Consider the following 18,375-nt stretch of genomic DNA (forward strand, 5'->3'; position numbering starts at 1 on the left):
GAAGATGCAAGAAATGATCAACAAAGATCTAGAAGAATTAAAAAACAAACAAACAGAGATGAAAAATACAATAACTGAAATGAAAACTACACTAGAAGGAATCAATAGCAGAATAACTGAGGCAGAAGAATGGATAAGTGACCTATTAGAATGGTGGAATTCACTGCTGCAGAAGAGAATAAAGAACAAAGAATGAAAAGAAATGAAGACAGCCTGAGACCTCTGGGACATTTAATGTAACAAATTCTCATTATATGGGTCCCAGGAGGAGAAGAGAGAGAGAAAGGACCCGAGAAAATACTTGAAACGATTATAGTTGAAAACTTTCCTAACATGGGAAAGGAAATAGCCACCCAAGTCCAGGAGGCACACAGAGTCCAATACAGGATAAACCCAAAGAGAAACACACCGAGACACATAATCAAATTGGCAAAAATTAAAGACAAAGAAAAATTATTGAAAGCAGCAAGGGAAAAACGGCAAGTAATGTACAAGGGAACTCCCATAAGATTAACAGCTGATTTCTCAGCAGAAACTCTACAAGCCAGAAGGGAGTGGCAGGACATATTTAAAATGATGAAAGGGAAGGACCTACAAGCAAGATTACTCTACCCGGCAAGGATCTCATTCAGATTCGATGGAGAAATCAAAAGCTTTACAGACAAGCAAAAGCTTAGAGAATTCAGCACCACCAAACCAGCTCTACAACAAATGTTAAAGGAACTTCTCTAAGTAGGAAACACAAGAGAAGAAAAGGACCTACACAAACAAATCCAAAACAGTTAAGAAAATGGGAATAGGAACATACATATCGATAATTACCTTAAACGTGAATGGATTAAATGCTCCAACCAAAAGACACAGGGTCGCTGAATGGAGACAAAAACAAGACCCATATATATGCTGTCTACAAGAGACCCACTTCAGACCTAGGGACACAAACAGACTGAAAGTGAGGGGATGGAAAAAGATAACTCCATGCAAATGGAAATAAAAAGAAAGCTGGAGTAGCAATACTCATATCACGTAAAATAGACTTTAAAATAAAGAATGTTACAAGAGGCAAAGAAGGACACTACATAATGATCAAGGGATCGATCCAAGAAGAAGATATAACAATTATAAATATATATGCATCCAACATAGGAGCACCTCAGTACATAAGGCAACTGCTAATAGCTCTAAAAGAGGGAATCGACAGTAACACAACACTAGTGGGGGACTTTAACACCTCACTTACACCAATGGACAGATGATCCAAACAGAAAATTAATAAGGAAACGCAAGCTTTAAATGACACAATGGATCAGATAGATTTAATTGATATTTATAGGACATTCCATCCAAAAGCAGCAGATTACACTTTCTTCTCAAGTGCACATGGAATATTCTCCAGGATAGGTCACATCTTGGGTCACAAATCAAGCCTCAGTAAATTTAAGAAAATTGAAATCATATCAAGCATCTTTTCTGACCACAACACTATGAGATTAGAAGTCAATTACAGGGGAAAAAGCCATAAAAAACAAACACATGGAGGCTAAACAATACATTAATAAATAACCAAGAGATCACTGAAGAAATCAAAGAGGAAATCAAAAAATACCTAGAGACAAATGACAATGAAAACACGATGACCCAAAACCTGTGGGATACAGCAGAAGCTGTTCTAAGAGGGAAGTTTATAGCAATACAAGCCTACCTCAAGAAGCAACTCAAATAAACAATCTAACCTTACACCTAAAGGAACTAGAGAAAGAAGAACAAACAAAACCCAAAGTTAGCAGAAGGAAAGAAATCATAAAGATCAGAGCAGAAATAAATGGAATAGAAACAAAATAATAGCAAAGATCAATAAAACTAAAACCTGGTTCTTTGAGAAAATAAGCAAAATTGATAAACCATTAGCCACACTCATCAAGAAAAAGAGGGAGAGGACTCAAATCAGTAAAAGTAGAAAGGAAAAAGGAGAACTTAACAACAGACACCACAGAAGTACAAAGCATCCTAAGAGACTCCTACAAGCATCTCTATGGCAACAAACTGGACAACTTGGAAGAAATGGACAAATTCTTAGAAAAGTATAACGTTCCAAGACTGAACCAGGAAGAAATAGCAAACATGAACAGACCAATCACAAGTAATGAAATTGAAACTGTGATTAAAAATCTTCCAACAAACAAAAGCCCAGGACCAGATGGCTTCACGGATGAATTCTGTGAAACATTTAGAGAAGAGCCAACATCCATCCATCCCAAACTCTTCCAAAATATAGCAGAGGGAGGAACACTCCCAAACTCATTCTACGAGGCCACCATCACCCTGATACCAAGACCAGGCAAAGAAACTGTAAAAAAAGAAAATTACAGACCAATATCACTGATGAATATAGATGCAAAAATCCTCAACAATATACTAGCCAACAGAATCCAGCAACACATTAAAAGGATCATACATCATGATCAAATGGGGTTTATCCCAGGAATGAAAGGAATCTTCAGTATACACAAATCAATCAATGTGACACACCATACTAACAAACTGAAGAATAAAAACCATATGATCATCTCAATAGATGCAGAAAAATCTTTTGACAAAATTCAACACCCATTTATGATAAAAATCCTCCAGAAAGTGGGCATACAGGGAACCAACCTCAACATAATAAAGGCCACATATGACAAACCCACAGCAAACGTGTCTCAATGGTGAAACACTGAAAGCATTTCCTTTGAGATCAGGAACAAGACAAGGATGTCCACTCTCAGTGCTGTTATTCAACATAGTTTTGGAAGTCCTAGCCATGGCAATCAGAGAAGGAAAAGAAATAAAAGGAATCCAAATTGGAAAAGAAGAAGTGAAACTGTCACTGTTTGCAGATGACATGATACTCTACATAGAGAATCCTAAAGAGGCCACCAGAAAACTACTAGAGCTAATCAATGAATCTGGTAAAGTTGCAGGATGCAAAATTAATGCACAGAAATGTCTTGCATTCCTATACAGTAATGATGAAAAATCTGAAGGAGAAATTAAGGAAACACTACCATTTACCACTGCAACAAAAAGAATAAAATACCTAGGAATAAATTTACCTAGGGAGACAAAAGACCTGTATGCAGAAAACTATAAGACTCTGATGAAAGAAATTAAAGGTGATACCAACAGATGGAGAGATATACCATGTTCTTGGATTGGAAGAATCAATATTGTGAAAATGACTCTACTACCCAAAGCAATCTACAGATTCAATGCAATCCCTATCAAATTACCAATGGCATTTTTTACAGAACTAGAAGAAAAAAATCTTAAAATTTGTTTGGAGACACAAAAGGGCCCGAATAGCCAAAGCAGTCTTGGGGGAAAAAAACGGAGCTGGAGGAATCAGACTCCCTGACTTCAGACTATACTACAAAGCTCCGTAATCAAGACAACATGGTACTGGTATAAAGACAGAGATACAGATCAATGGAACAGGATAGGAAGCCCGAGATAAACCCACACACCTATGGTCAAGTAATCTAGAGAAAGGAGGCAAGGATATACAATGGAGAAAAGACAGTCTCTTCAAGAAGTGGTGCTGGGAAAACTGGACAGCTACATGTGAAAGAATGAAATTAGAACACTCCCTAACACCATACACAAAAATAAACTCAAAATGGATTAGAGACCTAAATGTAAGACCAGACACTATAAAACTCTTAGAGGAAAACATAGGAAGAACACTCTTTGACATAAATCACAGCAAGATCTTTGTTGATTCACCTCTTAAAGTAATGGAAATAAAAACAAAAATAAACAAATAGGACCTAATGAAACTTAAAAGCTTTTGCAAAGCAAAGGAGACTACAAGCAAGACAAAAAGACATCTCTCAGAATGGGAGAAAATATTTGCAAATGAATCAACGGACAAAGGATTAATCTCCAAAATATATAAACAGCTCATGCAGCTCAATATTAAAAAAACAACCCAATCAGAAAAGGGCAGAAGACCTAAATAGACATTTCTCCAAAGAAGACATACAGATGGCCAAGAAGCACATGAAAAGCTGCTCAACATCACTAATTATTAGAGAAATGCAAATCAAAACTACAATGATGTATCACCTCACCCCAGTTAGAATGGGCATCATCAGAAAATCTACAAACAACAAATGCTGGTGAGATTGTGGAGAAAAGGGAACCCTCTTGCACTGTCGGTGGGAATGTAAATTGATAAACCACTATGGAGAACAGTACGGAGGTTCCTTTAAAAACTAAAAATAGAATTACCATATGACCCAGCAATCCCACTACTGAGCGTATACCCAAAGAAAACCATAATTCAAAAAGACACGTGCACTCCAATGTTCATTGCAGCAGTGTTTACAGTCGCCAGGTCATGGAAGCAACCTAAATGCCCATCAAGAGACGAATGGATAAAGAAGATGAGGTACATATATACAATTGAGTATTACTCAGCCATAAAAAAGAATGAAATTGGGTCATTTGTAGAGACATGGATGAATCTAGAGACTGTCATACAGAGTGAAGTAAGTCAGAAAGAGAAAAACAGATATCGTATATTAACACATATATGTGGAACCTTGAGAAATGGTACAGATGAACTGGTTTGCAGGGTAGAAATTGAGACACAGATGTAGAGAACAAACGTATGGACACCAAGGGGGAAAGGGGCGGAGGCAGGTGGTGGTGGTGCTGTGATGAGTTGGGAGATTGGGATTGACATATATACACTAATATGTAAAAATGGATAACTAATAAGAGCCTGCTGTATAAAAAAGAAAAAAAGCTACAGTAATCAAAACAGTATGGTATTGGCACAGAAGCAGAGTGTATAGATCAATGCAACAAGATAGAAAGCTCAGAAATAAACCCATACACTTATGGTCTATTAATCTCTGACAATGGAAGCAAGAATATACAATGGAGAAAAGACAGTCTCTTCAGTAAGTGGTGCTGGGAAAACTGGATTACCTACAGGTAAAAGAACAAACATTCTCTAACACCATATCAAAAAATAAACTCAAAATGGATTGAAGACCTAAATGTAAAACTGGATACTATAGTAGTCCTAGAGGAAAACATAAGCCGAACACTCTTTGACATAAATCATAGCATATTTTTTTGTTTGTGTCTCCTAGAATAGTGGAAATAAAAACAAAAATAAACAATTGAGATCTGATTAAGCTTAAAAGCTTTTGCAAAGGAAACCATAAACAAAACAAAAATACAACCTGCAGAATTGGAGAAAATATTTGCAAACGATGCTACCGACAAGGGATTTATTTCCAAAATATGCAAACAACTCATACAGCTTAATATCAGAAAAACAAACAACCCAATCAAAAATGGGCAGAAGACCTAAATAGACATTTCTCCAAAGAAGACATACAGATGGCCATCAGGCATGTGAAAAGATGCTCAATATATCTAATTATTAGAGAAAGGCAAATCAAAACTACAATGCGGTATCACCTCACACCAGAATGGCCATCAATAAAAAGTCTACAAATAGTAAATGCTGGAGAGGGTATGGAGAAAAAGGAGCCCTCCTACACTGTTGGTGAGAATGTAAATTGATGCAGCTACTGTGGAAAACAGTATGGAGGTTCCTTAAAAGACTGAAAATAGAATTACCATATGATCCAAGAATCCCACTCCTGGACATATGTCTGGATAAAACTCTAATCTGAAAAGATACATGCACCCCAATTTTCATAGCAGCACTATTTACAATAGCCAAAACATGGAAGCAAGCTAAAGAAGATGTGGTATATATACACAATAGAATATTACTCATCCATAAAAAAGAATGAAATAATGCCATTTGCTGCAACATGGATGGACCTAGAAATCATATTAAGTGAAGTAAGTCAGAGACAAATATCATATGATATCACCTATATGTGGAATGTTAAAAAATGATCTAAATGAACTTATTAGCAAAACAGAAATAGACTCACAGACATAGAAAACAAACTTATGGTTACCAGAAGGGATAACGGGGTGGGGGGAGATAAATTAGGAACTTGGAATTAACATATACACACTACTATGTATAAAATAGATAAACAACAAGGACCTACCCTATAGCACAGGGAACTGTATTCAATGTCTTGTAATAACCTATAATGGAAAAGGGTCTGTAAAAGAATATATATATATATTCTTTTATATGTATGACTGAGTCACTTTGCTGTACACCTGAAGCTAACACAACATTGTAAATTAACTGTACATCAGTTTAAAAACTGGATTTAAAAAACTGCATATGAATCTACAATTATTTCAAAATGAAAAGTTTAATTAAAAAATAGATTACTGAATTATAGAATCTGGGTGGTGGATATACAGATATTCACTATAAAATACTTTCAAATTTACTATATATTAGAAATGTTCTGTAATGAAATATAAGAGAAAATAGATTTTTCATGTCTACAAATGCAGCACATCACCATTACATCTTTACAATATTATAATGTGTATATTAAATGACAGCTTGAAATAAATCCAGAAATCACACACATCGGTATTTAACCAGGTGAAATGAGCCTATATTCACACAAAAAATTATATGTGAATGCTTATGATATCTTTATTTACAGTCAGAAACTGGAAACAAGCTTAATCCCTCAGCTGGGGCATGGATAACCAGACTGTGACACATCCTGTAATGGAATACTACTCAGCATTAAAAAGGAACTTACTACTAACACACGTAACAATATGGTTGAATGTCAAATGCATTCGCTAAGTGAAAGAAGCCAGATTTAAAAGACTGCATTCAGTATGACTCCTTTTATGTGACATTCCTGCAAAGGAAAAAGTAAAAGGACAGATATCAGACTAGTGGTTGCCAGGGCTTGGGCCTGGTGGCATAGGGTATTTCAGGGCTTGATGGGACTGTTCTGTGTCTTGATATTCATGCTTGTTACACAACTGTGTATATTCATCAAAACTCAGAACTGTACACAAAAAAGGGTGAATTTCACTGTATGTAAATTGTGTCTTAATTTTTAATAATGAAAAAGTGTGGCCATTAATAATGAAAAAATGTGGCCATTGCTGGGGGAGAACAAGTGTCTTGACTGAAAACAAGCCAAGTTAAAGATAATTTTAGAAAATACTTTTTCAAATGACACATGTCCACCTTCTCTCCCACCAATACCCACCCTTAGTCATACACTCTCTCCTCCCAGTTGTAAACTTTCTCTAATGTCTTGATATGAAATTCACACATAATAGAGATGAAGAAACAAACTGGAAGGATGTTATTTCACTACAGCATAAAATTAAATTCTGAAGTCAATATGTTTAATTATAAGTCTAAGTTAAAATTACACAATTAGTTCAGAAAATGAATTTCAGTGGCTGAATTGGGGGAGCCATGGTCATTTATATTAAAAAGTATTTATTTCACTAGAAGCCAACAGTATGAAAGGTGTGCTAAAAATAAAAGAGGCATAACATAATATAATCTTGGCCTTCAGAAAGGTAAATATTCAACGATGAGAGTAATATTTACACTCTGAACTTTGTTGGATCACAGCTGGAATATCTTATATAGTTTTGTCACTTAAGATAACTCGAGAGACAACAGCTGCTTGTAAGTTTGTGAAGGGCTGTTATGTAGGAGCAGCAGTAGACTTTGTGTTGCTGTGAAGATACCAGGGAAGCAGGCAGGTTTTATACTTATGAGTATTTCTAACAGTTAGACCAGTACAAAAGTGAAATGGTACTATGTCTGAAATATTAAGCACTCTGCTTTGATATGTGTTCAGAGGCACATCGTCTCCATTCTGTGGTCTCTGGATTGTTTGATTTTATTCTCTATCTTACTTTAAGGTTTTAATATACTGTTTATATGTATTAATCAAAATATCTTCTCCAGGCTAAGCATACTCAGGGTTCCTTATCTGATATAGCTGTTAGACCTTCAGTCATTCTGGTTGCCCTTGTCTCCTTAGTTATCAATGTTTTTGTTAAAATGGGGTGGTATTTTCATGAACTGGTTTCTAGCCTGTCCATGTGTTGGCAGGTGGTACTACTGTCTTCTGTATCTGACTGTCTAGACCCAGTCCTATAACTTCTATTCTCATTTTCTACAGTTTTAACCAAGAACTTTTAGATTGTTTATTTAATACCTCTTTCTAGAAAACAGAGACTAGCACCTTAAATAGTATCTGTACATAGTAGATATATTTGAATGAATGAATTTCACCCCTGTTCTATGTTTTCACAAAGTTAACAGTGATTCACATTGAGGTTACTTGAAACATGCAAAAGTTTCTCTCTTTTTTTTTCTGTACAGGAATTTCGGCAGAAAGTAATGTTGGGAACTCCTTTCCTAGTTATTTGGCTGGTTGGGTTTATAGCAGACCTAAATATTGATTCTTGGCTCATTAAAGGGCTAATGTATGGTGGCGTTTGGGCTACAGTACAGTTTCTTTCAAAGTAAGTGTGTTGTTTTTAGCTACATTTTTAACTGGACATGTAAGAATATAGTTTGGACCTGGCTATATAAAATTAATGTTTTGTATATTTAGAACACTGCCTTTATATAACTTGTTTGATCTTAATTTAATGTTAAAGAATTTTTGGCAGATTTATATCTGAAATCTTTAACATTTTTAACATTGTTGTTAAAAATGACTCTAAAAGTACTTTGAGTGACGAAGTCTAACATATAATTTTGAAGGCTAAAATACAGCTTTAAGACATTTCAATAGAAGTAGACTCAAGTTTGTTGAACTCTAAATGTATTATATATTGCTTATTTCTGGGTAACTGTAATGCTTGAGCTTACCTTTCCATAGGAATTATATTTTCTTTGATCATAGGCAGTGTGCAAGAAAGAGGTTTGATTTTAGCACAAGGTAGAGTCTAAGCATATGAAGTAACGCTTAGTTTTGTTTTGTTTTTTTAATTTTCTCTCTCTCCCTTTTTATTTAAACATTGTGATCATGCCCTTTTTTTCTTATCCCTAGATCCTATTCCCCTAAAGTGGCCCATCCAGCAAACTAGACAGGCATTTATGATCCAGAACTTCCCACCTAATTTCCATTCCTTTAGTACCTTGTTTTCACCAGAATTTCAAAAGAGTTCTGAAAATAATACAGAGAGAGATGAGAATGATGGGTAATGCACTAATGTGGTAACTCTCAGGAAGAGGCTTAATTCTAGGTAATTAATCTCATTTTAGTGTTTCTAGGTGCTCCAAGGGGTAGTGTAGGTAGGAATTCACCAATACTCCCTACTTAGTGTACATGGATGATTGATCCTGCTTATGTTTAATAAAATTTATCAGTATTTATTTTTCCTGAATTCTGAATGCTGTAAATAATGACCTTTAATTCCTCCAAGTTAGCCAGTTCATTCTCTTTGGGAAGATGTGCTGAAAGCTTAGTGGGAATATGTAGGTAAGGAGAAATAATGATGAAACATGGAGAAAAACTTGGGGATTGCTTTGCGCTCATTTGTTAAAATTATGTCTTTGGTGGGTAATATGCTGGATGATAGAGTTACTATACTATATATACTAAAGTGAGTTATTGTTTTAAGAGATTAGAAATACAGTGAAATTCTAAAGTTGAAAAGTACATAGAATATAATTTTAATTCTGATGAATTAAAAGTAGCTTCAGACTCTTGCTGAGTCATTCAGCTGTGCACTCATTTCTTATTGAGTACTGTGAAAACAGTATTGATATTTAAGCATCCTGGATTTCTGGGTTTTGTTAAGAGTATACTATACAGAATATATGTAATTTTCATTTAAATAAATAAATATTCTTTTTTACAATGAAATATAGGTTGAAATTCTATAAAACTTCTTGTGTTTTACAGATCCTTTTTTGATCATTCAATGCATAGTGCATTGCCCCTTGGAATATATTTGGCAACCAAATTCTGGATGTATGTGACGTGGTTCTTCTGGTTTTGGAATGATATCCTTTGGTTATAAAGGTCTCAGTTTAATAATAGTTTAACATAAGAGCTGAACTACTCACGACGTGCTACAGTAAAACAGTATTCCTAGAAAAATAAATATGAACTAATGTATTGTTTTAAAATGTTTCATATTTAATAAATTGCTTTTCAAAGCTGATTTTAATAACATCAGTAATAATAATCATAGTGACCATTTATTGATTTTTTTAAGGGCATTTTCTTAAATACTTTGTGCTCCATTTAGTATACATCCTATACGTTAGTACTGTTGTCTCCATTTTATAGATGAGATAATTTAGGCTTAAATAGCTTAAGCTGTTATTCTTGCCCAAGGCCACACAGCTAGTCTCTAATAAAGCAGGGTAGAAACACATATTTGTCTTATTCTATAACACTTATTCTGAACCTTTCTACTGAACTGTGATTTCCATGTTTTAGTGTCAAATTATTTTCTCTAAATATTTTCTTATTACAACTTACTAGTTTGCTTTGATAGGTATCAGTTAATTTTCTCTTTTGCTTCATGAAAAGCATGTAATGCTGTATCTTCAAATGTTGCTAACTTCAGCATATTATTTCAGTGTACTATACTTTTTTAAAGTGATATAATTTGAAACTGTAAATGTGTGTGTATGTGTGAGGTTCAGATCTCACATCTCGAGAAGTCAGATTCACATCTCAAGAAATAAGGACAATGTCAATTTTTGATATTTTTAATAGAAAAAAATCAACCAGTAAGACAGTCTATTTTATTATAATAAAGGTACATGTTTCATAAATGTCTTAATCATTTTTCAAACATTGCTATATAAAGTATATAAGATTTTAAATGGTATGCATTATTCAGTGACTTTTAACTGTTCTGAACAATATTAATAGCTGGTTTCACTTCACAGTGTTACATGTTTTAATATTGCATTCTAAGTTGTCTTGTGTATTAGACAAAAGCAAAATATGCTAATTTTCTTTGTGAAATGGAGCCTCAGAATTGTAACTACACTTCTAATTCTTATATTTTCACAGCATTGTAGGATTACTTTTAGAAAGTATAATACTTTTTAAATACTTCCTTAGCATAGTGTCTACTGAAATTTTTCCATGTGAAAGTTTTCACTAGCTCATTCTGGGCTTGTATTATACTTTGATATAAAAATTGTTCTTCAGCGATTTATTAAACATTAGAACTGTCTTATTGGAACATTTAATGAGTAAAACTTACCTGCTCATTTTCAGTACCTCATCTATTTTAAATTTATAAAAAGCACTGACCTCTGAAATGACTTTAATATTCCAGACATATTTTCTAACTTTGCTTCCTAAATAGGACAGTAAATTTTATGTTCAAGAAAAAGTCAGATTCACATCTCAAAATAATTTTAGACTGTTGCTGTACTCTTATTAATCTGTTTGGATGTCAGTAGAGAAAAACAGGATAATTAGTAAAGTACCAAATAATGAAAACTTTATGCCAGAGAGTTTTATATAGTCTGTGTATAAAGACTTGTGCCTAGGAACATCAGATGGCACTGAAGCACTATACTTGGAGACCATTTTAAACAGCAAAATCACACAAATCCTAAACAAGAAGGCAGAGTATTGCCTCATGTAACTCAGCGGGGAATGTGTGCATAGGGCAACTCATATTTCTTGCTGCTTTGCACATACAAATGACTGCAAAAGCACTGTCAATATTGATTTTGGAGTCACAAATAAATTCTAGCTAGTAGGCATGAGGATCAACTGTATAAAAGTTATTTTAGTTCTCATAATGTTATGAGAACATGGTAGTGAGTATTCTATTGATGTAAACCATTTGTTACAATAAATTCTTTTTCTTTTTTACTATTCATTAGATAAGTATTACCCCATACACATGTTATATTTGTTTAGTGATTTTCTGGTTTATAGTTCTTTCAGATATGTTGTTTTACTTGGTTCTCAGAACAATTCATTGAGATTAAAAAAATAAACCACACAAATCATAATGCTGTTTTCTAACTGATGGAAAAATTGAGGTTCAGAGCAGTTGTATGTCTTGCTCAGTTACATAGCTAGGTAATTATTGAGAGTCTGATATAGAACCCAGCTCTTTGACCTGATACAGTATGTCTTTAAATGCCCTATATTCTACTCTGAACATAATTTTTAAGTTCCTAAACCTTCTTAGAAAGCAATTTAGCAACCTGTAGAAAGGGCCTTTGATCTCTTAATTATTCATAAGTAAATAATAAGAGATAAGATCAAAGATTTATTTACAAGGATGTTTATCATAGTACCATTTACAATATAATAGGGAAAAAATGGAAATAACCTAAATGTCCAACCTGAATAGGAGGAAAGATTTTTCAGTTATGTGACATATGGTACAGGATAAAATAGCCATTAAAATGTTTTTCTAAGACTTACTGATATGGGCTCATACTTAGAATATAACAAATGAAAAAATACTAAATTGTATTTACAGAGAGATTCTAATTTTAAAACGTGTGAATGATAAGAGCTGGAAGTGAGTACATGTAATTTTAGCTGTGGTTATTTCTGGGTGTGAGATTTGTGAGTGATTTCCTTGTGCTTTTATTTATTTGAAAATTTTGTTCATTGACCATACTTCTTTTATAATAATCAAACAACTCTAAAATTCACTGTCGTAAACAGTAGAGTCTACTGTTTATTGTGTTGGCAACACTTTTGAAATAACTTATTAGGAATTTTATATCTAAAAATAATTATTTTTCAATCAGGTCTTAAGCTTCTTAGACCAAAGGTGGATGTGAGAAACTTATGGAACCTGGATCATTACATATGTAAAAATGAAAACAGTGCAGAATTATCATTTTTGCCATTCTTTCCTATGCATTTTCCTCTTGAGCATTTTTTCCTGTAGTTTACTCTTAGGACTTCTTCAGTTTTACATGTATCTCTGCTAGTTTCCTTCTCATATTTTCTAAGCTTTTTAATCCCTATCTTTAGGTATCCGGTCATCACCTGTGAATTCCAACAATACTGCTATAAATATTCTTGTATATCTTTTTTTTGTGCACATATGCAGGTTTCTGTGAAGTCATTAAAGATACTCTTTCAAAAGTTCTTAGTTCACATGTGTTTGACTACTGTGTATAACGAATGATGTGATGGGAGAGGTCAGTGTCTTCCTTTTTGCTCATTAGAGAACTCATTGCTCCAACACACTCTTTCCTCACTCAGTTGCATTATCAACCTCGATATTTATCAAGTTTCCTGTACTCTATTCGGTTTATTGATTTGTGTGCCTTACCAGTACTGTATTATCATATTACTGTAGCTTTATTCCTAACTCATGATATCTGGTAGGCCATGTTTCTCAGGAATATCTTACCTCTTTTTAGCCCTTCGCACTTCTACTTAAATTTTTAAAAATCAGCTCCTTAAGTTCCATGGGAAGCCTAATGCAATTTTGATTGAAATTCTGTTTAAGCTATAGAATAATTTAGAGAAAAATGACTTCTTTCTGATATTTAGATCTTTGCTATTTCAGAATATCCTAGAGTGGGTGGCTTAAACAACAAAATTAATTTTTTCACAGTTCTGGATCAGGATGCCTGCACGGTTGTGTTCAGGTGAGGGCTCTCTTTCCAGCTTACAGACAGTTACCTTCTCCCTGTGTCCTCACATGGCAGGAAGAGAGTGAGAGAGATCTCTCCTTTCCTTTTCTTATACAGCCACAGTCCTGTTGGGTTAGGGCCCCACCCTTATGACCTCATTTAACCTAATTATCTCCTAAAGAGCCTGTCTCCGGGTACAGTCACATTATAAGTTAGGGCTTCAACATATGAATTTGGAAGAGGGGAGACATGAATCAGTCCATATCAGAAGTCCAGAGTGGGATTGATAAGAATTCAGACTGTCTTTTCATCCACATTTCCCATACTATTAATACAGATGGAGGTGGGATTAAGAACTACCCCAGGCAGCATGTCTCACCAGAATCATCTTCTTTCCTTGACCTCCAGTTTGAACTTTATGGTATAGTGTGGCTTGTCCTCTTTCCAAAGTTGTTGCCGGCATTTTGCGGGTCACTTGGTTGGTTTGATTTACTGTTTTTGGTTCATTTGGGGGGTATTATGGTAAGTTAGAGCTGCAGTTCACAGCAGGCATCAAAATAACATCCAAGTAGATTAAAGTGTTGAATGGAAAAAGAAGATTCCATAAACATTTAAATGAAAACGTTGATGACAAAGTATTTGTTTTATTTCTCTTTTTTCCTTTACTCAGTGCTAATGCAAACATAGTGATCAACAAATATGTATTGCTAGTGGGGTTATAAATTGGTGTATCTTTCTGTAAATAATCTGATGGTATAAAAATATATATCAAGCTATAAAAATGTTCATACCCGAAGATATTGTTCCCATAATATTTAATGACCCAGGATATACTGCAGAGCACTTTGGAGAGGCAGAATAGCATAGGTAGTAAGAGCCTAGCTTGTAATACCAGCTCCACCTCTAATCCATTCTTTAATCTTAGACTGTCTAATTAACCTCTGCCTCAGTTTTGTCATGGGGATAGCAGCAGGCTTTATCATAGGGTTTTTGTGCAGCCTAAATGGCTTGTAGTCAGTGATAAATAAGTGTTATTTTATTAATGTTAATAAATATACAATGATCTCGATTATGATTAAAAGTGCAGAATACCAAAAATAAAAGGAGTTATCTCTAGGTTGTAGAGTTATTGTTTTTGTCTTTATGCTTTTTAGTGTTTTCTAACTTTTATTAGGAAAAAAGGTTTACAAAAAACAGCCATAGCAAAAAATTATTCTCTTAATTGCTTTAAATTAACTGCACTGATCTATTGCTAAAGCTAAGTTTAAACTACCATTTGAAGATATCTAATCTCTTTACCTTTAAAAAAAAAGTTCATCTGATATTTAATTCCTGAATACCCCTTTCAGATCCGTAGCATTTACTGAGCTGCTAGTTAGCTCCCTGCAAATTTAATCCAGGCTGTAAGAACCTGACCTATATATTTATATGTTAGCAGTTTTTGAAATTGTTATAATAAGATACTGCCCTGAAAAATGCCATGGTTCAGCATTCGTTGCATATACATTTATCCAACTTTATTCTTAAGCGAATTTTGTCTGTTGGAAGAGCTGAAAATTTGACTTTCTGTTTATTCTCTGCTGGCTATACCCATGGATTTTGGGGAATAAGGATGGTGAAAGTTGGGAGTAAATAGGGGACTGGGGAAAGAGAAATCACTTTTATATATGGCAGGTAATATTAACTACTCTTTCTTCTTCCTTTTTTTCCTCTTGTATTTTAAGTGGTTGCTTAGTGTTTCATATTTACCAAACAAATATAGGATTGTTTTATTCATGAAGCTGTTCTTTCTTACCTGTGCTTCATAAGAAATGTAAAGAGTGTATATACATGATAATGTCCAAAAGTCTTATAGAACGTTTATATGATACTTGTACTACATAAAATCTTTTTTTTTTTTTTTTGGCCGCACCCTGTGGCTTGTGGGATCTTAGTTTCCTGGCCAGGGATCGAACCCAGGCCCTCGGCAGTGAGAGCTGGACCACCAGGGAATTCCCAGCCTAATATTTTATTAAATCTTTTGGTTTTTTTTTTTTAACATGTACATGGGGGCCTTCATAAATAATGAAGACCTGAAGAAGTGACCAGAGTAGGAATCTTTAGGCCTTTTAGCAAAGAAACGATACATTTTTGAAGAAATGACAAGACAAAGGGTTTGAGCTAGGGGCAGTCAGTTATGGGGATGTGACTAGGAGCTGTGTGGGGAGACTAGTGGAAGAGAAGGGCTAGTGCATTCAGTATGTGAATACAGGTCCCTGTCAGTGTCCTTCCCAGGCTTTGGTGATGAATCCTTTCCTGTCTTTGGTACAGGGAAGGCACCATTCTCGTGGGGACAGCTTTTGTATGTACGTAAAATCTTGAAAATGGTATGTTTTGTGTCCCAAAAATGTGTTGCTCTAGCAACATTGCTTTATTTCTCCCACTGTTATTGAAAATAGTCTTTGATTCTTCACTTATAAGTGCCTAGTACATTTCTTATATTTTCATTAGGTAGAAAAATGTAAACATAGAAACTATTTCTGTTTTAAGCAAGTTTATAAGTACCTTTTCTAAAATTAAGGTCACCTTGAATGTGGGCAAAAATGGCAACGGAGAGAATGTAAAAACAATCTTTTAAATAGATGGGTGTGATATCTAAGTGTTTGGTAGATTTTAATGCATATAGATAAAATTTTGATAATATGCTAATTACTTTGAACATGAGAAGTCCCTTCATTTTTGTCAAAAGAAATCATGATCATTTAAAAATAATGTATTCACTGACTTTTAAAAAGTGGCAGATAACCCTGCATTGATTTAAAGTTTATAAACAATTCACATTTTTATTTTTTACACTTACTTATGAGCAGAATGGGAAATGTATTTGTTTTGATGTAATAGATAGACTAACATGTATAGATGTGATCTATTTTGATGTAATAAATAAACCATCTTGTATTTTTCTGTAGGTTTTTGTGTGTATGTGTGAGAAAATTTTACAGATTATAAGTTTACCTATAATAATAACTAGTTTTCATTGCTTCTTTAGATTCCTTAACTTTAGGTACATCTCAACTTTTTATTTATCCATCTTCCATTCCTTGTCAATAGTATTGCACTTTTCTACAATTTTGGAAAATCTTGGAAATCAGATCCAGGGATTATTAAAGCTACAGAGGAACAAAAGAAAAAGGTAGCAAGATACAGTCTAACTAGTCACATGTGTTTTATTGCCAGATTATCAGTATTTTTAGCAGATAATAGAGTGCAAAAAAGGAAACTAGAAATTTCAAACCAAACTGAGATTATGTATAGTTGGTGCTCACCTTTGGTGTTCTTGTGATGCCTGTCCTTACACGTCCATGACATTTTAAAATTTCATGTTTCTCTCCTTTGTAAGGATTATGATTGTTTTGAGGGACAAATAACAGTAGTTTACACATCTCTGTAAACCTTCAGCAAATAAATATGCATTCAGTAAATGTTTGTTAAATGACTGTAAATTAGAAGGCCACTAAACGCGGTGATAGTGTAGATATATTGTTCTAATAACTGAAATGTTTGTATGTATGATCCAGGGCACCCCTCATCTATAGCTGAGGTACATAGGAAACTGAATTTATAATCCAAAGATGTCACGGTAAGTAGAGAATTGGATTAGAGGCAATTAGATCATTTTAAGAGCTGTTTAATCCAGTCTCTGAAAACAGAATAAATCCTGATGGATTATTTCCTATCCACAATGGATTAAAACACTAGTAGGTTCTTACAGTCTAATCTTCCCCTTTCTAGGCTGCATAAAGAGTGCTACCCTTATGTTCCAGTATTCTTTAGACATTACTGGTTATTGATTTGCCAGATTTTCTTAGTCATAATCCAGTTCTGAAGATTCAGTTCTTTATTGGACTTAGGTTTACATTCATCCCTTAATCATCAAAACCTTATACAGACTAGTTCTTAGGATAGGTCATTTAGTTTTATTCTCAGAGATATATTCCCATAAGTAAATTTAGGGTTGCTTTTTCATATATCCAAGAAATAAAATTCCTATATTCATATTATAATGAAATAGCAGAAGTAAGCGAAGAGATTTTATCTTCAGCTGAAAACATTGGTTAATTAAAAATGAGCATTGCGTTTGCTGACTCATATATTTATTTTTATTGAAGTATAGTTGATTTTCAGTGTCTTGTTAGTTTCAGGTATACAGCACAGGATTCAGTTATACATATATATTTTTTTCTTTTTCATATTCTTTTCCCTTATAGGTTATTACAAAATATTGAGTATAGTTCCCTGTGCTATGCAGTAGGTCCTTGTTGGTTATCTATTTTATATTTAGTAGTGTGTATTGATACTTATATTGATGGCACAATAGTTGGTATTGTTCTGTTTTTGTTTTTTTTTTTCCGGTACGCGGGCCTCTCACTGCCGTGGCCTCTCCCGTTGCGGAGCGCAGGCTCCGGACGCGCAGGCTCAGCGGCCGTGGCTCACGGGCCCAGCCGCTCCGCGGCATGTGGGATCTTCCCAGACCCGGGCACGAACCCGTGTCTCCTGCATCGGCAGGCGGATTACTCAACCACTGCGCCACCAGGGAAGCCCCTATTGTTCTGTTTTGAATAATTTTTTTTTTTTAATTCACAGACAATAGTTGAACTTGCAGAGACAGGAAGTCTGGACCTCAGTATATTCTGCAGTACCTGTTTGGTAATATTTTTTTCTTTATTCTTCCCTCTCTCCTCTTCCCCTACCAGTGGTATAGCGTAGAGAGTTTGAGAAACCAGGACAGTTTCTTTCACTGAGCACATTTCTTGACCCACCCCTGCAAAATGCCTTTTAGATCATGGTACGAGAGGAAA

At 34.4% G+C, this 18,375-nt stretch overlaps 1 protein-coding gene across 2 annotated transcripts in view; it reads left to right on the plus strand.

Moving 5' to 3' along the window:
* The window catches only part of ZDHHC17 (zinc finger DHHC-type palmitoyltransferase 17), a 238,643-nt gene that overhangs the window by 207,261 nt on the left and 13,007 nt on the right, over positions 1–18,375 (plus strand). For both annotated transcript variants that reach the window (XM_067009784.1, XM_059081716.2), the window contains 4 exons: positions 8,318–8,460; positions 9,852–9,952; positions 16,585–16,709; positions 18,161–18,223. In XM_067009784.1, coding sequence (XP_066865885.1) covers positions 8,318–8,460; positions 9,852–9,952; positions 16,585–16,709; positions 18,161–18,223 — 432 coding nt within the window. The remainder of the gene's footprint in view (positions 1–8,317; positions 8,461–9,851; positions 9,953–16,584; positions 16,710–18,160; positions 18,224–18,375) is intronic.

Source organism: Kogia breviceps, chromosome 12 (assembly GCF_026419965.1).
Source record: "Kogia breviceps isolate mKogBre1 chromosome 12, mKogBre1 haplotype 1, whole genome shotgun sequence".
NCBI classification, from domain to species: domain Eukaryota; kingdom Metazoa; phylum Chordata; class Mammalia; order Artiodactyla; family Physeteridae; genus Kogia; species Kogia breviceps.